The sequence below is a fragment of the Leopardus geoffroyi genome, chromosome D3, assembly GCF_018350155.1.
Source record: "Leopardus geoffroyi isolate Oge1 chromosome D3, O.geoffroyi_Oge1_pat1.0, whole genome shotgun sequence".
In the NCBI taxonomy this organism is placed as follows: domain Eukaryota; kingdom Metazoa; phylum Chordata; class Mammalia; order Carnivora; family Felidae; genus Leopardus; species Leopardus geoffroyi.
Window position 1 is genome coordinate 45,813,559 of NC_059339.1, and position 20,756 is coordinate 45,834,314.

Genomic DNA, 20,756 nt, shown 5'->3' on the forward strand with positions numbered 1-20,756 from the left:
GTGTCCAACTTCTGGTTTTGGCTCAGATTGTGGTCTCACTCATGAGTTCAAGCCCTGCATGGGGCTCTGTGCTGACAGCATGGAGCCTGCTTAGGATTCTCTGTCTCCCCCTTTCTCTGCCCCTCCTCCAACTTGTGCTATCTCCGTCTCTCTCAAAATAAACACACATTAAAAACAAATTGACACACTAGCAGGAGAAATGGGCAGACGGTGGCAGTCACAAGAGCACACACTCTCTCCCTCAGAGAAAGCCTGCTACACGGAGTGCAGTCCGCCGACAGATGCACTTACATAATTTGAAGAATTGTTTATACTTGCTGCTTCGGGAATCAGAATTGGGATCTCTGGCTTGAGGGGTTTTCCACGACTGTTAGGTAATCTTCTATCTTAACGTGGACAGGTCAGACCTTTCAACAGTTACCTGGGGCAAATAAAATGCCTGACAACTGAGTTTTCCGTACTTTTCCAGGTTATGTGGAGACAAGGCAAAGATGGGAACTATAAAGGTGGTGCTTTGGGGGGCTTTTGCCATCTCTCTTTTTTTTTAATATTTCTTCAGGACAAAATGAAACTGTAATTTCAAAATCCTAACTAGCTCTGCTAAAATGGAGGATTATTTTCCAGGGAGATAACAGCAATAAGTGATGGAAATCACACCTGGTTGTGGGCACTGAAGAGTGTAACCTTATAACATGCACGTGGTTACCCAAATCTTTGGAAATTATAAGTAGCTCTCTTCACTCCCAAGGAATGTTCCAGCTAACTAGAGTTAGCTAACTTTAGCCAATAGCTCCAAGGGATGGACAAAGTTCACACATTTTCCCGGACTGTGTCCTTTCTTCTAGGTCAGGTCATCTAGGGCTGGGGGTATCTAGGGGTCACCTAGGTCACTAGGGGTGGGGCGGGAAAGACGCACAATTACAGAGCAGTGCATGGCACAACAACCATGCAATAAATGTTCTCCCGGTTTTTCTACACGTAACTCCAAAGACAGAGGCCATAAGGGATTTCATGTAGATTGATCTACACCTACAGAAAATGCACTGGCCAAAAACACCATAAAGAAAATCAAGAGATGATTAGCAACTTAGGAAAAAATACTGGAAACATATAAAACAGGCTGGAATTTAATATCCTTGATGTATAATGAGTGTTTACAAATCGGTAAGAAAAAACAAATCGGGGCACCTGGGTGGCTCAGTCAGCTTGAGTGTATGACTTGGGCTCAGGTCATGATCTCACAGCTCATGAGTTCGAGCATCGCATTGCGCTCGCTGCTGTCAGCCTGTCGGCACAGAGCCTGCTTCGGATCCTCAGTCCCCTCTCTCTCTGCCCCTCCCGTGCTCATGCTTGCTCTCTCAAAAATAAACACTAAAAAAAGGTTTTTAAAAAAATTTTTTTAAAGAAAAAAACTCAACTTCACAAAAGAAAAATACTCAGTGGGCAAAAAAGAGGTATTTGATGTGTGTGTGTGAGTGTATGTATGTATATTTCTCTTTCACACACACATAAGAAATACAAATAGCCAATAAACATATGAAAAGTTACACACACACATACACACACACACACACACACACACACACTACTCTTTACAGTATTACTGTATACGTGCATACTCTTTACAGTATTTAAAGGTATTTAAAGTTATCCACAATGATGTTTTCATTTACAAGGAAAATAAAACTGCATTCTGGCCTCCTTGTTAGTCATCAAGTATCCCAAGCACCTTGGGGCCTGCTCTTGCTTCCTCCACCAGGAACCCTCCCCCTCCAGACACCTGCAGAGTCTACTCTCTCACAGGTTCAGATCTCTGCTAAAAAGTCAGCTTATCCCTGAGTCCTTCTTACCTAGAGTATATAAAATAACAACCCCCCCCTCCCGCCCACTAGAACACACTCGGGCACACGCACATGCACACCTATTCCCCTACTCGGCTTTATTTTTCTCTGTATTTACTGCCATCTGACACATCATGTACTTCCATTTGCCTTTGTTTCTTGTCCATCTACCTCAACTAGAATATAAGCTCTATGAGGGCACGCATTTTCGTCTGTTTTGTTCACGATGCACCCCCTGTGCTGAAAACAATGTCTGGTATATATGCTAGGCACTCCAATATTTGCTGAAGGAGTCATCACGTATTACTTTGGTAACTTAAAAAAGATATTTCCCTTGGGGCACCTGGGTGGCCCAATCAGTTGAGCATCCGACTTTGGCTCAGGTCATGATCTCATGGTTTGTGGGTTCGAGCCCAGCGTCGGGCTCTATGCTGACAGCTTGGAACCTGGAGCCTGCTTTCGATTCTGTGTCTCCCTCTCTCTCTCTGTACATACACGCTTTCTCGCTTTCTCTCTCTCTCTCTCAAAAATAAATAAACACTTAAAAAAATATATATTCCTTTCCTTTTTCTGGATTGATACAAGGGGAAAACAACAGCATCAAAATACACCAGAAAACTCCAGGCATGACCCTAATTCACATTTTTTCCTATACTTTTCTTAAGCCCTTCAGAGGATTTGCTCTGAACAGATTTGCTGGTGCTTACAGCTACTAGGTTTTCAAGGACAGGGATGAAAGTAAAACATTTCCCACCATTTGCCTCTTTGAAATGGCCCTAATGGGTAATTCTAACAATTTCAAATTCAATAAACATTTCTAACAATCATGTTGTAACCTACAACTGTGACAACAGAAAACTAACTGCATTAACAAACATGCCTTCTTCAATAGACATGAACTCAGAAACTTGGCATGGGGGCAGTCATTTTGTTTCCTATAATAATTTATCTTGTTTTCTTATTAAAAAGTAGTACTTAGGGGCACCTGGATGGCTCAGTCAGTTAAGCATCCCGCTCTTGGTTTTGGCTCAGATCATGATCTCATGGGTTCATGAGTTTGAGACCCACATCAAGCCCCACATCAGGCTCCACGCTGGCAGTGTAGAGCCTGCTTGGGATTCTCTCTCTCTCTCTCTCTCTCTCTCTCTCTCTCTCTCTCTCTCTCCTCTCTGTGCCCTTCCAGTGTATTCTTTGTCTCTCTCTCAAAATGAATAAATAAACTTAAAAAAAAAAAGTAGTACTTTTCCACGCTAGAAAATTTTCAAAGTACAGATAATCAAGAAAAACATTACAATTGCAATCCTGCTACCCCAAAACAACCACTGTTAATACCTTGCTAGGTCTCCTCCCAAACAGGGCCTATATGCACATATATGAACACTGCAGCAAAAATGGGATCCTACTGTACACATTGTTTCATAATCTGCTTAACATCTTTCCATGTCAAAAAAATCATCACCAATTTATTAATAAGTGAATAATAGGCTATTGCTGGACACTGAAGTTAATCCTCTTTTTACTAACCTAATGCTGTAATAGTTATCTTTGAGTACATTCCCTTTTCATATTCATGTTTTTGCAATATCAGGATAAACTCCCTGAAGTGGAACAGAAGCTCAAAGACACATGCATCAAAGTGTGGCATTAGTTACAAAATTGCCTTCCAGAGGGGTTATGCCAACTCAGTCCTCTGCGATGGGCTACATGCTAGTGTTCCCCCCCAAACTCCTGTGTTGAAATCCTGCCCCCCCTGCGATAATTTGGAGGTGGGGCCTTTGGGAGGTAATGAGGTCAGGAGGGTGGAGCCCTCATGATAGGATTAGTGCGCGTGCTCTCTCTCTCTCTCTCTCTCCCTCCCCCTCCACCATGGAAGGAGATGAAAAGATAGACAAGAAGAGGTCTTCACCAGAACCTTACCATGCTGGTACCCTGATCTTGGACTTCCCAGCCTCCAGAACTGTGAGAAATCAGTGTTTATTGGTTAAGCCACCTGGTATTTTCTTTTTTTTTTTTTTTTTAATTTTTTTAATGTTTATTTATTTTTGAGAGAGAAAGCAAGCAGGGGAGGGGCAGAAGGAGAGAGGGGGGGACACCGAATCCAAAGCAGGCTCCAGGCTCTGAGCTGTTAGCACAGAGCCTGACACAGGGCTCAAACTCACAAACCATGAGATCATGACCTGAGCCAAAGTTGAAGGCTTAACCAACTAAGCCACCCAGGCATCCCTGGTATTTTTCTTTTTAAGTTTATTCATTTATTTTGAGAGAGAGAGAGAGAGCATATGTGAACAGGGGAGGGGCAGAGAGAGATGGAGAGAGAGAATCTGAAACAGGCTCCACACTGTCAGGGCAGAGCCTGACATGGGGCTCGATCTCACAAACCATGAGATCATCACCTGAGCTGAAACCAAGAGTCAGATGCCCAACAGACTGAGCCACCCAGGCATCTCCAATCTCTGGCATTTCTGTTATAGCAGCCCGAGCTAAGACACCTTCTACTGCCAGCTCTAAGACTGTATAATTCTCTGGCAGCCAAATACCTACACATTAGGGACAAACCAGGCACATACCACTAATGCACCTTTTCTCCACCTATAATTTATAAGATGGCACCTCCCATGCTGGCTTATTTGTCCATTGTCCTATGTGCCAGCAAAGGAGGCATGATGGAATTAAATCTTGAGGTGGTCCTCACAGAATGCTGGGTCTCTGTGGTACGAGGCCCTCTGGGGAACTGCTGAGCCAGTGAGTGTGTAAGTGTGTGTGCGTGTGTGTGTGTGTGTGTGTGTGCATGTGTGCAGGGATGGATCTCACAGCAACTCCTGGGGGAAAGTACTATTTGCCACGGGTCTGGTTTGAAAATTGTGGTGATACATAGTTTTTCTTATATGATTTATAAGCACAAGTACTGTGTCTTGTTTGAGTCTTGGGCTTGTTTGTTTTTTTGTGTACATCTCCTGTCCCTAAGGATCCTGATAAAACACTTTACAAGAAGCTAACAATAGTCTGTTGCTGTGAATTATAAAACTGTTGTTATCGAAATGAAGGCTAATTAAATTAAATCACTTGTTTTTCAAATAGAGCATGCATTATGGAAGGAACATCTGCTCCCTCAAAACACTCAGAAGTTTATCTGTTTATGAGGGCCTTTTGAGCTGAGTTCTTGAAAATTCTCTGCGTTATGCTGACACCTAGTGGAGCTAAAAATAGTTTCCAAACATAAAAATACCAAGTCTAGGTGGTTCAGTCAGTTGAGCATCTTGATTTCAACTCAGGTCATGATCCCACAGTTGGTGGGTTCGAGCCCGAGTCAGGCTCTGCGCTGACAATGCAGACCCTGTTTAAGATTCCCTTTCTCCCCCTCTCTCTGCCCCTTGCATGCACTCTTTCTCTCTCTCAAAATAAATAAATAAACTTAAAAAACAGTACCAAGCCACCAAGATACTAGGATTCATACTGCCTATTGGCATTGCCAAAAACAGTAGTATCTTACAATTATTAAGTCAATATTTGCTTTACAGTTTACAAGCACTTTTACATATATTAACTCCCTACTCCCTACTTAGAGCGGATACCTAGATTTCATTTTGGGGGGTCCAATCCTGGTGAACATGGTCCTTCAAGAATCCTACTCACTACTGTCCCTCTTTCCTAATATTCTTCGACCTTTCCTCCTTCATTCTTTACTCTTCCTCTGACTCACAGAGGGTCAACTCCCTTAACAAAGTTCAGCCCTAATATCACTTGAACCCAAAAACCCTGTGATTATACTGTTTCTCACAGAGCATAACTTAGAACAAGAGTCAGCAAACTATGACCCATGGGCCATATCCCACCTGTTGCCTATTGCCGAAATACCATTTTATTGGCACACAGCCACACCCATCTGTGTATGTAGTCGATGGTGGCTTTCATGCCACAAAGGCAGAGCTGAGTTGTTGCAAGACACTGTATGGATACAAAGCAACAGTGACATGAGGTGCAGTCTACACTGAAGTGTGAGTTCAGCAGATTCCTATGCCCTGCAGGGTGGTATAGCCATGACCAGCAGCCACTATAAACTCCGAAGGTCCAAAAATCCTGTCCCAAGAAAGAAAAATACTGCATGGTATTTGGAATTATATGTGGAGTCTTAAAAAAAAAGAAAAAGAAAAACAAAGAAAACAAACAAACAAAAAGTCAAACTCACAGAAACAGAACAGAAAGGTGGTTGCCAGGGGCTGGGGGCAGGTTAATAGAGGAGATTGGGAAAAGGGTACAAACTTTCAGTTATAAGACGAATAAAGTCTTAGAATCTAATGTATCAAATGGTGACTACAGTTGATAACACTGTGTTGTTGTGTCATTGACATTTCCTAGAAAAGTAGAATTTAAATGTTCTCACCCAAATAAATAAATAAATAAAGTGACGTGATGGGTGTGTTCATTAATTGGATGGAGGGAATCTTTCACAATGTGTACATATATCAAATTACCACAATGTATACTTTAAACATCTTACAATTTTAGTTGACAACTATACCTCAATAAAGCTGAAAAAAAAATTCCTGTCCTCTACCATCCCTGGCCTCATGGACTCTTCTCTGGGGAATAACCATAATCACCACACCAAAACCAATCAGATTTTATTAACATTACGTCCCTGCAGTGGTTCTCCGTGTTTCCTGAGAATGCTTTGAAAGCTGGTTTTATCCTCCCCCCAAAGTAATTTCTACGTAATATACATAAAGCATTCCTCTGGCGAAAAAACACAATAGGAAAAAAGATCAAAAACACATGGATTTTATGTTAACTCTCCTCTGTGAGCAAAGGTAACTGTTCGTAAAATTACAGGTCACTCAAAATGAAATACAACACATTAAAAAACATATTTGAGAAATTCCAACCACCAGTAGCTTTGATGAAGACAAGCTATCTCGCTTAAAAACAAATAATTAATCATAAAAAGAAGCATCCTAATTGATTGGCTCACTGTTCGTTTCTTTAGGGACAGGACTGAGTTAACTTGGAGGTTTTATCAAAGAAAATTTTTTGAAAGTATTCTTTATTTGTTATGAGAGAGAATGAGTGTGGGAGTGGGGGAGTGGCAGAGAAAGAGAGAGAGAGAGGGAGAATTCAAAGCAGGTTCTACATCAGTAGTGCAGAGCCAGATGCAGGGCTCAAACCCACAAACTGTGAGATCACGAGCTGAGCTGAAACCAAGAGATGGATGCTTAACCGACTAAGCCACCCAGATGCCCCAGAAAAAAATTTTTTTCATTTGCAAAAAGAGAGTGAGAGTGAGGGAGAGGGGCAGCGTGGAGCCTGACGTGGGGTCCATCCCATGACACTGGGATCATGAGCTGAGCCAAAATCAAGAGTCAGATGCTCAACCAACTGAGGCACCCAGGCTCCCCTACCAAAGAAATGTTTTATAGTTCTCTAGCAAAGATCCCCAATGGAAAATTAACGAGTGGAGCTTTCTCCTTCATCTGTTAGAAATCCCTGGTCACAAAGGCATTGCGGTATAGCATTATTAACTTAGAACTTCTCATCCTTGAAAACTTGAGAGTTAAAAATTTGCTGTCTTAGGTAGAGTGAACAAAAAGTAGTAAGTACATTAAAATTTACTTTCGAAATGTTTTTATTTAAACATGTAGTCTGGTCATAAAGGGACCGGAGGATGGCATGTAATGTCTCCAACGAAATCACACCTGATTCCGTAAGCAATGGCTCGAGAATCCAGTAAAGAGTGCCATGGTCTCACTGTCAAATGTCTTGTCACGGTGTTCTAGATCACGTTCTGGAAACACAGCCTATAGCCAGGGCTCCCACATCTGCTAGAAAAATCACTTGAACATTCTGCGGCAGGTTGGCAATGGCAGTAGGGCTGCCGGTATAAGGACAAGCTTGCGACTGAAAGCCAGTGTGATCTTTCCCAAGACAGAAGGCCTCTAAAGCATCATCCAACACTTGGTGATTGCTGGTTGCTGAGTAAAAATCTTGGAGATGGATTCTATCGGGTCACTTAGTGGAGTCATGACATGGCCAGAGACTAACGAACACAGCAGAATGGCCTCTCTGCAAAGTAGGAAATGTGGTGCCAGGTTCTGGAACTTGTTTTAAGAGGTAATCTTGGATTCTGCTGCACCCCAGGCTATAAGGGGTCTAAATGAGCTCTCATGGTATATGTTATTAAATACCGATTTGGAAACCACCCTCCAGCCCCACTGGTACAATCCCCACTCTACGATGACCCAGAGGACTCCACCCTGTCCACCTGCTGCTGTTTCCATTTTTAGTAGAGTCCAACCTCTGCCACCTCCACACAAGTGCACAGTCACACAGCAAGGCCAAGCTTTGGTTCTCTAGTAACATAATCGGAAAGCCAAGCCTAGTAGGAAACAGCAACCATGGCAAACACACACCCAGCCCAGGCATACATGAAGGAACATGGGTGCTGGGTCCTTGCTGCTAGACATCTGGTAACTCCCCTTTGCTGAGAATCTGTGGAAAATGGAAATGCTGTGCTGTTGCAGCAGTTATTAAGCATAAGATTCACTAAGACACTAGGATCTTTGATAAGGCGCTTAACCGAGCTAACGTCGTGTGTAAGGATGTGAAGCCACCTGAGGAAGTACAGGCGATAGAAGTGAAAAGGTCCCTGAGAATTTAGCAGGGGGACGGAAAGGGAACGTGCCCACAGATCTGCAATGGGTAGAACCTAGCATCACGCAAGCTCAAAGGACAACAGTGTCTAGTGGGTCTCAAATTTCTACTGTTGGAGGATCATTCTTTTCAGGGAATGAACCTTGAGAGTCTTTGACTTTACTCAGCTCTACCAGTCATTCCTCCTTCCCTTCCCCCAAAAGGCAGAAGTATGAAGAATTCCATCAAGAGATGAATGGATAAACAAACTGTGGTATACATACAATGGAATATTATTCAGCTTCTCGAAGAAGATTCTGACACATGTAACAATTCTGAGGACATTATGTTAAGTCACAAAAGGACAAATATTGTATGATTCCACTGAAGTGAGGTATCCAGAATAGGTAAATTCATAGAGATGGAAAATAGAACAGTGGTTACCAGGGACTGGATGGAGGGAAGGCAGAATGGGGAGTTACTGTTTGTTCTGTTTGGGATGATAGAAAAATTCTGGTAATGGTTGCACAACATTGTGAATGCACTTAATGCCACTGAACTGTACACTTAAAAATGGTCTAAAAATGGTAAAATTTATATTATGTATATTTTCTCACAGGAAAAATGTTTTTTAAGTGGGAACCAATGGCTTAGCTCTTAAGGAAACAGGGCCAAAGTAATGTTTAAACGACTATTATGAAGTAAATAATTCACCAACAGAAATTATAAGATAATTGTAGTCAGGGGCATTGTAAACAGAGTAGAGGACCCGTGTTGATGAGCACCAGTGGACCCCAGTCCACAATCTGACCGTTAGTACCTGCATTCTAGACCAATCTCTTGCCTCTGTGGAGGAATAAATGAAACCATTTGGAATCAACATGCTTCATTATTTAACTGAATATTAGAACTATCACAGGCCTTGTGAATTCAGGGCACATATTTATTTTTATTTTTTAAATTAATTTATTTTTTTAATTTAAATCCAAGTTAGTTAACATATAGTGTAATAACGATTTCAGGAATAAAATTTAGTGATTCATCACTTACATATAACACCCAGTGCTCATCCCAACAAGTGCCCTCCTTAATGCCCCTTGCCCATTTAGCCCATCCCCCCATCCAACACCCTGCTGGCAACCCTCAGTCTGTTCTCTGTATTTAATTAAGAGTCCCTTATGGTTTGTCTCCCTCTCTGTTTTTATCTTATTTTCACTTCCCTTCCCTTATGTTCATCTGTTTTGTACCTTAAATTCCACATATGAGTGAAATCATATGGTATTTGTCTTTTTCTGAGTTATTTCGCTTAGCATAATACACTCTTGTTCCATCCACATTGTTGTAAATGGCAAGATTTCATTCTTTTTGATCGCTAATATTCCATTGTGTGTGTGTGTGTGTGTGTGTGTGTGTGTGTGTGTGGATATGGATATATAAAGCACATCTTCTTTATTCATCTGTCAATGGACATGTGGGCTCTTTCCATACTTTGGCCATTGTCGATAGTGCTGCTATAAACATTGGGGTGCAAGGCACTTATTTGTTTAAATGAAGACCCAGTTCTCACTGAACAATCCACCATAACAATGGAGTATAAATAAAGTAAGACCTCTGCTTAAATATCACATATAAAAGTATCTTCAAAAGTATCTTCATTTTGTGAAGGTAAGGATATTATACAGGTGAGTGACCTGGCCTGATCATTCAGTAGAGCTGTCTGCCTTGTCCATATAAACTTTGACTCCATTTGCTCTTCATTTTGCGCATCATTTCAGATGAGGCATGATGTTCTGGAAGAATCATAAGAATTTACCTAGGTGAGGCAGGAGTGGCTAGCCAATTCAGGTTGTAATTTTGTCTGAAAAATGTCACGGTTTTTGAGATTTCTTTTAAATGTATTTGACAAGTTGCCTTAAGAGATTCATAACAACTAATATATAATATAATGTGTGATCTGAACTGAACCCTGGATCAGAATTCGGCAGGGCGGTGGGTGGGGGGGGGCAGGGTGGGAGTTACATTATAAGGATATTATTGAGAAAATTGGAAAAATATGGGTTTGGTCTGTAGATGAGATAATAGTATTGCATCAATATTAATTTCCTCATTTTGATTACTATACTATAGTGAAGTAAGAAAATGTCCTTCCTCTTAGAAAATACACACTTATGAATTTAGAAGGGGCATTTTACTCTCAAATCTGCAACTTACTCTCATATAGTTTAGAAAAAATTATATATATATATATATATATATACATATATATATACATATATATGTATACATATACATAAATCTCAAGAGAAAATTATAGGAGAAGCAAGATAAAAGAATGAGGAATAGGAGTAAAGGGTATGGAAATTATTTGCATTATTTCAAACTCTTCTGTAAAGTAGTAAGTAATTTCAAAATTAAAAATTTCCAAAAATTTTAAGTTCATTTAAAAACTCATTCATCGAGGAGTGCCTGGGTGGCTCAGTCAGTTGGGCATCTGACTCTGGCTCAGGTTATGATCTCATGGTCTGTGAGTTCGAGCCCCACGTTGGGCTCAGTGCTGATAGTTCAGAGCCTGGAGTCTGTTTTAGATTCTGCATCTCCCTCTCTCTCTGCCCCTTGCCTGCTCATACTCTGTCACTCTCTCTCAAAAATAAATTTAAAAAACATAAAAAAAAAATTATAGGGGCTCTCTTCTCCTCTCCTGCTAGTATTCTGTCTACCAAAAATAAATTAAAAATTTATAATAAAAAATTATAATGAAAATAATTTAAAAATTATTTTTAATAAATAATATAATATAATATAATATAATATAATATAATATATTAATTTATAATTAATATAATATAATAAAAAGTTTTAACTTATAAAAAAAAACACACACAAAAAACTCATTCATCTGAGCTCCTGGGTGGCTTAGTCGGTTAAACATCTGACTTCGGCTCAGGTCATGATCTCATGGTTTGTGAGTTCAAGCCCCACATCAGGCTCTGTGCTGACAGCTCAAAGCCTAGAGCCTGCTTCGGGTTCTGTGTCTCCCTCTCTCTCTGCCCCTCTCCTACTCATGCTCTGTATCTCTATCTTTCAAAAATGAATAAATGTTAAAAAAACACATTTTTTAAATTAAACATAAATAAAAACTCATTCGTTGTGCTCCTATGATCTAAAACAAAGCCCAATTAATACAGTATTATAAGTTATGCATCTTGATTAATTTTAATATTATATTAGTAACATCACTAAGCAGGAAAACACACTCCTTCAGTTCTATGTGATTATAAAAGCATTAAAATCCCAAGGTTCAAAGGGAACTAAGAGATCAAGCAACTCAAATAAACATCTGTGTTTCCCAGTGTAACACCAGAAAAGATTAAATAATGTGAAGAGAATGCAGGGTATGAATCATGAATCAAGCAAGAAGATGTTGTTCTACCTTGAACTGCTGTTGATCTCAGCCCAGCCCAGTTTCCATGACACATGAAGCAAAAGTCCACCAATTAACGTCTGCCACCTGAAAAAGACAAAGGCCAATGTGAATTTAAGAGAGTGCCATAGTCTCATATGCCATCCAGACCTGGCAGAGCGCCTGGCTGACACAAATATACACATCCAAGCCTTCCTACAATTCTTTTCTCCCATTCTCTCCTAACTAGCATCCCAGGCCCCTCCTTCTCAACCTGTATTATTCTCGAATCCAGCTGTACCATTCAGTGCTGACACTGATATTCTTCTCTTCTTATTCTAGACTTTTCCTGAACAACCTCCCCCACAGTCCCCACTTCTCCCATCATCCTTGAACTGATGATTTCCAAATCCCTACGCCCACCCGGATACCGCCACCCTGACACCCCACAAGCACCCAATGATAACTTGCCTAAAACGTTACCTTGAATTTCCCTTCCTCATTCTGATTTTCGTCCTCTGCCCCTAATCAGCCAAACCAGAGCCTAGCTGTCATCCTAGCTCTTCTCTCCTCAGTCACCTCTCTCATCTGCTCGCAAAATCCTATTGAACGCATCCCCATAACAGTTCTAGAGTACCAAGTCTTCTCTTCCCCACCTCTTCTGCCTCTGCCTAATGCAGGCTCCCATCGTGGCACTCCTCAACTCCAGTATCAGTCCCCAAACTGGTGTCCCTATCGCCAGGATGGCCTCACAACTTTCATTCTCTACCTGCAGCCAAAGGGCTTGTTCTAGAAGGCAAACTTCATTTTGCCACTTGCTTGTTTTAAAAATGTTTGATTTGGGGTGCCTGGATGGCTCAGCCACTTAACAGCCTGACTTTGGCTCAGGTCATGATCTCACAGTTTGTGAGTTCGATCCCTGCATGGGGCTCTCTGCTGTCAGCACAGAGCCCACTTCAGATCCTCTGTCCCCTTCTCTCTGCCCCTCCCCCACTTTCTCTCTCAAAAATAAATAAACATTTAAAATAAAAAGGCATCATTTCTTTAAAAACAAAACAAAACAAGGGTGTCTGGGTGGCTCAGTCATTAAGCATCTGACTTCAGCTCAGGTCACGATCTCATGGTTCACAAGTTTGAGTCCCACGTCAGGTGAGCTGGAGCCCTGCTTTGGGTGAACACAAGCCCTGCTTTGGGTGAGCACCAGCCCATTGGGGTAAAAACATGAATCGTGCTTTGGACGAGTACCGCCTTTCTCTCTCTCTCTCTCTCTCTCTCTCTCTCTCCCTCTGCCCCTTCTGGGATTCTCTCTCTCTGCTACTCGCTCACTTGTGCCCCACCCCTCTCAAAAAACACACAAAAAAAAACCCAAAACACAAAATACAAAACAAAACAAAACCAGTTGATTGATTCTTCCCAGGTGGCCAGATGCAGTTCCCAGTCTCTTTTCTGCCATAAGACACTTGGGATCAAGTGAGACATTCTTCCTCTGCATGCCAAGTACAAGGGGAGCACAGGTTATAAAATAAGCACCCCTGGGGCACCTGGGTGGCTCAGTTGGTTAAACATCCAACTCTCACAGTTTGTGGGTTCAAGCCCTGCATCAGGCTCTGCACTGACTGTGTGGAGGCTGCTTGGGATTCTCTCCCTCCCCTCTCTCTCTGCCCGTCCCCAACTTTTGCTCTCTCTCTCTCTCTGAAAACAAACTTTAAAAAAAATTTAAATTAGCTAACTAATTAGTTAATTAATTAAGCATCCCTGCCCTTCCCACTGTACAAAGCACAGCAGACTTCAAAATGAGTGAGAGGGTACTACAGGCAATAACTTCACCCTGTTTCACTCTAATTGCTTTACTTTAGGTGAATAATTCATAGATTTCAAAACCTTATTTTTAGTTATGACTTGAGACACCTCACCACGGAAGTGATTACAACACACCCATGTGTTGCTACACAACAGTTGAGAACTGCAGGCCTACGGGGATAAAGTCACTTGCGAGTGACACACAAGCCTTCCTGGACAGGCACCCACCCCTCTCCAGGATCAGCTCCGGTGCATCTGCCATGGGCAGCTACATTCCAGCCACACTGAACAGCTGACAGCCTCGGGAATGTGTCAGGTCACTTTCTACTTCTAGGAGTCTCCACATGCTGCCCTCTTGACACATCATGTTCTCCTACCTCTTTGTGTGTTGGTGAACACCTGCTCATCCTACCAGATCCAGTTTTTATGCCTCCTTTGTGAAACCTTCACTAACCCAGCCAAGCAGAACAGACAGATATGGGTCATGCCCTCCAACAGTGTGACCTAGAGCAGTGGCATTCAACCCGTATGATTCTTCCCCCTAGGGGACATTTGGCAATATCTAGAGACATTTTTGGTTGTCACAACAGGGGGTGGGGGAGGGGAGGGTTGCTAACTGGCATCTGGTGAGTTGTAGCCAGGGACTCTGCCAAACATCCTACAGTGTGCAGGACCAGCCCCCATAACAAAGGATTACCAAGCTCAAAATGTCAATAGTCATTTGAGAGACAGCGGCCCGGGGCAGGGCAGAGGGAGGGCGCCACGGTGGCTCAGTCAGTTAAGCGTCCAACTTTGGCTCAGGTCATGATCTCACGGTCCGTGAGTTCGAGCCCCGCGTCGGGCTCTGTGCTGACAGCTCAGAGCCTGGAGCCTGCTTCAGATTCTGTGTCTCTCTCTCTCTCTCTGACTCTCCCCTGTTCATGCTCTGTCTCTGTCCCAAATATAAATAAACATTAAAAAAAATAAAAAAAAACCCAGAAGTTCATATTCTTTAACCCAAATTTCTTATATAGGAATCTATTCCAAAGAAATAGCTAGAAATTCGACAAACTTGGATACAAAAATATGTCTGACAACACTATTTTTATACCCCCAAAATGGGACACAATTTAATGCCCACTAATAGAAGGGCTAAATAAATTACAGTATGTCTATTTGATAAAAAAAAAAAAAAATCTATGTAGTCATTAAAAATATTTTAAGGAACATTTAATGATGCTGGTTGGACATGTCTCACATATGTGTACAAAGAGCATAAAAGATACTCACCCTTGGAATAATGTAGGGTAGGTAAATTTCAAGACAGACAGGACATACTGAAAAACAAAGAGCAGATTAATGGACATTTTCAAATTATAGAGAATTGCTAGACTGTATAATCAAAGAAAGCCCTATTGAAGAAATATAAGTATACTCAAGTTTCAAAAAGGCTTTTACCCTTCCCCCCAAAATCATACATGGGAAAAAAAAAAAAGACCTTCCAAGTCATACTAAAAAGAGCGGGTCTTTTTTCCCCAGGGTCGCCAGAAGCCTAACCACCTCTTGGTGGGGAAATAGAACTGGTATCATCAGCAAATTGGGCCGCACAGCAGCTGGGTCTGGTGCTGTGGATGTCCAACAACTCAGTATCTTCCCAGGCCTCAGGGGAAGTCATGTTGGAACTGCAGTAATTCAAGAAAACCGGACAAACCCCTGGACGCACTCTCTTTTCTCAGGGTACCTGCTTTATCTACTGTCCAATTTACCTCAAAATCCAACCCCCTTCTTTGATTCTCTTCAAGCAAGAACTGCATCCTAGTGTTTATTTCCTTTGTTTTCCTTCCATTTGGGGGCATTTGGCTTTTGCATTCTAAAGGTAGTTTTTTTGTTTTTTGTTTTTAAACTAATAGTGCTTAGGCATCATACCTTTCCCTGTGCTTTAGAATTTTAAGGATTTTTTTTTTTTTTTAAACCAACTTGGCTAAGGTCAACAACTTGTTTTTCTATTATGTCTTTTATAACACTTTATGAAACGGGACTGTGTTTTGTCTTTCTGGATATCTTTTCCTATTTTTCCTACCATTGAGCACTAAGACTTTTTGTAAAGTTTAAAAACCATTAAAGGCTCAAGGCAAGGACTCTACTGATTCTTCACATGATGTAAAAATAGAGTGGACTGGTGTTAGGCAAATTTACATACCTATTTTTTCCCATGGATTAACCTATACATAGGCCTCCTAGTGTGAGCTCCTAAATGTCACGATTACAGCTAACTGCCTGTGCTCTGTATTTACTTGAAATGGACCTTCAGGGCCCCTGGGTGGGTCAGTCGGTTGGGTGTCCAGGACTTTGGCTCCAGTCACGGTCTCACAGCTTGTGAGTTCAAGCCCCTTGTTGGGTGCCCCGTGTCGGGCTCTGTGCTGATGGTTCAGAGCCTGGTAATGCTTTGGATTCTGTGTCTCCCTCTCTCTGTGCCCCTCCCCCACTCATACTCTGTCTCTCTCTCTCTCTCTCTCTCTCAAAAATAAATAATAAGACATTAAAAAAAAAACTTAAAAAAAATGGACCTTCTTCTTCTCTGAAGTCTGTTTATTCACATAGGTCAATAGGCTCCTTCCCACTTTTCCCTGATATTTTCATTCTAAAACAGAGAAAGGATGAATAAGTGAGCATCTGGGCCATGTGCTCTATCACCCTAAACAACCTTCTTGAAGACAGCAAATATTTATTTAGTTTAGTGTATGCTGGGCTTTGTCCTACATCCTGGGGGGAGACGAAATGCTGAAGCTCTTACCTGACCTTGCTAAAGAAGAGTGACAACAGTGAAAAGCGAAATCTCTGACAAATGCAATCTAAGTCCTAATATTCATTCTTTAGCAGTTCCTCAGGCCACTGAAAAGTGTTGCTCAGAGCAAAAGGCTATTCAGTGGAACAGCAGTGAGCACTTCTCATGGAGAAAGAAGGAGCAATTTGGGAGTCTTTGAAAGGAAAACAGATGTGGACGTTGTCCCCAGGCTGAAAGCTTAATAGCTGTGAGGGGAAGAAGGGCTGGTGGCTGCCTGGGCCCTAAGCCTGGTTACTGCCAGGACCTCCCACAGGCTGGAGGAACACCTCAGATACGAGGTCAGGAGAGCCAAAACACTTGCTGTTCAAACTAAAATCAACCATTCTTTTAACACTAGAAAGGCTGGGCCTAAAATAGACAAGAGTTTTTTCAATGAATTTTCTTTTTTGCAAATACAGAGGGAAATAGTTAGAGGAGAAAACTACCCTGAGAAATAGGAAAATTAAAAAACTAGCATGGGGCGCCTGGGTGGCTCAGTTGGTTAAGCATCTGACTTTGTCTCAGGTCATGATCTCATCGTTCGTGGGTTAAAGCCCTGCATCGGGCTCTCTGCTGTCAGCGCAGAGCCTGCTTTGGATCTTCTGCCTCCCTCTCTCTCTGCCCCTCCCCTGGTTGCTTTCTCCCTCTCTCTCTCCCTCTCTCCGCCCCCCCCCCCTCAAAAATAAATAAACATTAAAAAAGTAGCACAGAGTCTTCTAAAAACTGGAAGAGTGGATCCTATCTCTAAACACAAAATCATGTTCACTAATTCAAAAGAAAAATCATTTGGCAGAGATTATATGCTGGGGGGCTCACTGCACAGTTCCCTTCTCACTTGGCCCCTATTTGGTCCAAGCCAACCTGTTATGGCTGCCAGAAAGAAGCACGACTGTCCTATTTGAAACAATGGCATCATCTAAGAGCTACAAAGTCCCTACCATAGTCCCATTATGAAGGACTACCTCTCCCACCCCTACCTGGGCCTCACATCTGCCTGCTGCTACTCTTGACTCCATTTCTTTCCCCTTTGTACAGTCTCCTCCCCTCCCCTTCCCTCTGCCTTCTGCTTTTGATCTGCTCCAACACTCCCAAGAGCCCTAAACCAAAGCACTCCAAACCATCACGGAAAATGGAAAAGGATTTGTTGTTTAAGTTCTGAGGGTCCTTGGAAACCTACAATTTTTATTACTCGGAGTAGATATTCCTAGAGACAGGACAGTTTGGCTTCTTTTTCTCTAGCACCTTGAAGCATGATGCACATGGACGGTAATCCAGCTTTATAACATTGACTATAAAATGGTGAGGGGCCCCCGGGGCGCCTGGGTGGCACAGTCGGTTAAGCGTCCGACTTCAGCCAGGTCACCATCTCGCGGTCCGTGAGTTCGAGCCCCGCGTCGGGCTCTGGGCTGACGGCTCAGAGCCTGGAGCCTGTTTCCGATTCTGTGTCTCCCTCTCTCTCTGCCCCTCCCCCGTTCATGCTGTGTCTCTCTCTGTCCCAAAAATAAATAAATGTTGAAAAAAAAAAATTTTTAAAAAAAATAAAATAAATAAAATGGTGAGGGACCCCAATAAATATAACAATAATGCCACAGATGCCAATGTGCATCCAGTATAAATTTCTGTGAACTAAGTGTTATCTGCCTGCTGGATTGTTTTGCTTAGATACTCTGTTTTTTAACCAATGCCCGCCTGGCTCATGGGTTTTCATGAAAGACTTGTCACTCTTCTCTGTCTGATGATTATATAGAAATAAAAGGAAGGTCATTTTGTTTTTAAGTGAAATATTATCAATATGTTCATCAGGTTAACTAGACAAATTAGAATAGTTGAATGAAAAGGCTAGGATTTCACAAATTCACATATTCTAGAAAAGGTGCTAAAATAAATCTTTTAGTTTAGCTTCCTGTGAGGAAGAAACAAATCTGTTAAAAGCTAATTACTGGGTCACCCCATATGCAAAAGATTGTCTTTCCTTCCTTCTAGAGTAATCACCACTTACCTTATTTACCATGATATTGGGCACTTGGCCAGTCAACTCAGTAACATCATTTTGATTAATCCACAGAACGACTTTTTGAAAGGACTTGTTAATACTATCTTAAAGTTAAAAAACTTAGCTTTAGAGAAATTTAAGTCCCAAAGACCAAGCTAAGTGGAGCCAGGATACAAACCCATCACTGTCTCCCAGGAAGGCAGTATTAATGGATCTTCAAAGGCCCATCACCGAAACTAAAAATCAACTGGATGGGAGGAAGGATTCTGACAGGGTTCTGGTGCATCATCTGAGTATTCTGAAGACAGTCCTCACGTTAAGAGAGAAGGTATAAGGAAATGCTATTGGTTAACAGTCCTTTTCCAGAGAGCAAGAGGGGTTTGGGTTTTGAGGGGGATGGGCAGGGAAGACCCTACAATGGGGGAAGGTGGTCCTGGGCCTGGTATCCCCCACTTTGTCTTGGTGTCCAGCCAAACTCTATGACAAGAGGGGATGCCCCACCCTAGCCCTCAAAAGTGTAACATTTCCCTGTGTGGTCCTAATCCAAGGCCAGCTTCTCCCTCCTAACAAAATAAAAACATGGCACCACTGCTTTTCTGGATTTTCATAAAAAAGAGTTTCATGACATTACTTTAAAGAAAATTAACTTTATAAATATTTTATTTTCAAAAATAATTCCACAAAAAACTCTTGAATATAGTGGAAATGTCTGGGGTGGAGACATATTTTAAAAAGGACTGGCAGGGCGCCTGGGTGGCTTGGTCGGTTAAGCGTCCGACTTCGGCTCGGGTCATGATCTCATGGTCCGTGAGTTCGAGCCCTGCATCGGGCTCTGTGCTGACAGCTCAGAGCCTGGAGCCTGTTTCAGATTCTGTGTCTCCCTCTCTCTCTGCTCCTCCCCTGTTCATGCTCTGTCTCTCTCTGTCTGAAAAATAAATAAACGTTAAAAATAAATAAATAAATAAAAGGACTGCCAAGGGCACCTGGGTGGCTCAGTCAGTTAAGCCTCTGACTTCGGCTCAGGTCATGATCTCAGGGTTCATAGTTCCAGCTCCACATTGGGCTCTGTCTGTGCTGATGGCTCAGAGCCTAGAGCCTGCTTCAGATTCTGTCTCCCTCTCTCTGCCCCTCCTCTGCTCTTGCTGTCTCTCTCTCTCTCTCTCAATAATAAATAAACATTAAAAAAAGAAAAAAAAAAGATTGGCTATCAGTGGTGTGAGGGAAAGATGGATATGGAAATGGATTGATCTCTTCTGTTTAAAAGCTTGGTTGGGGGGAGGGGGGTGCCTGTCTGGCTCAGTTGGAAAAACTTTGACTTGAGCTCAGGGTAATGAGTTGAGTCCCATATTGGGTGTAGAGATTATTAAATAAATAAAACTTTAAAAATAAAAAAAAAATTAAATTAAAAATAAAAGCTTGTGGAACGATGTGGGTTTCTAGGGCAGGGGCGTGTTTCAGAAAAAAAGGCAGGATATGTCAGATTTCTTCTACTCTTCCTGCCGCGAAAGAACAAGAGCCAATTGCTTTTTTTCCCTGAAAAGTAGTATGCACAACCCAAAATTAAGTTCCTGGGAATTCACCAGTCAAAAAATTTGGTGTCCCCTACTTACGCTCTCTTTCTTTCTCAAAAATAAATAAACATTAAAAAAAATAAATAAATTTAATTTTAAAAAATTCGTTGTCCCAGGAAATGTAAAGGATGCTTTACAGGACCGGAAACAGGGCCAGTGCAGTCCAGCAAATCCTATTTCTAAATGAGCATTCCACACAGAGTCGGCTTCCTCTCCACTACCATCAGGAAAAATCAGGTTAAAAAGCTGGAGGCTGCATCTGTTCCACGTACGATGTGGGGGCTCCGATCTCCCACGTGCAATCATCGCCACCCCGCGCCAGCCCCCCTCACCTTGTTCGTGAGGTAAGACGCCAGGTAGCAGGTACAAAAGGTAAGGCCCACCAGGCACCTCCTCACGCACATCGGGCAACCCGCGCCCCTATCCGGGAACCCCGCGGCAGCTCCGCGGCAGCCCCCGGAGCAAGGCCACAGCCACAGCTGCCAGGACAGCCACGTGGCTCCAAGCTCGGCCAATCCGCGCGGGGACCGCCCCTGGCGCCTGCCTCTTAAAGGGACCCGGCCGCCGCGGGCCTGGCAGCTGCCCTGTGGGCGAGGTCGCTCTCTGCTGTTTTGGGAGGTAGGGGGAGAAAGATCGCCGGGCCGGGGCTGAGACCGACCCCACCGCCTGCGGGGAAAGGGCGGACACTAGTCCCTGTAAAAAAAGTCGAAAATGGCAGACAAGG

At 42.5% G+C, this 20,756-nt stretch overlaps 1 protein-coding gene across 4 annotated transcripts in view; it reads right to left on the bottom strand.

The window, feature by feature from the left end:
- The window catches only part of TMEM241 (transmembrane protein 241), a 137,283-nt gene extending 116,748 nt beyond the window's left edge, over window positions 1-20,535 (bottom strand). For 3 of the 4 annotated variants that reach the window (XR_006707934.1, XR_006707933.1, XM_045459800.1), the window contains exons 1-3: window positions 20,365-20,520; window positions 14,935-14,981; window positions 11,896-11,973 (exon numbers count right to left, since the gene is read on the bottom strand). Coding sequence is in view for 2 of the 4 variants with exons in the window: in XM_045459800.1 (XP_045315756.1) it covers window positions 11,896-11,973; window positions 14,935-14,981; window positions 20,365-20,436 (197 nt within the window). In the remaining 2 variants the exon portion in view is untranslated. Of the gene's footprint in view, window positions 1-11,895; window positions 11,974-14,934; window positions 14,982-20,364 lie in introns of all 4 variants that reach the window. The other variant, XM_045459798.1, reaches the window with a different exon arrangement.
- Window positions 20,536-20,756: the final 221 nt, after the last annotated feature.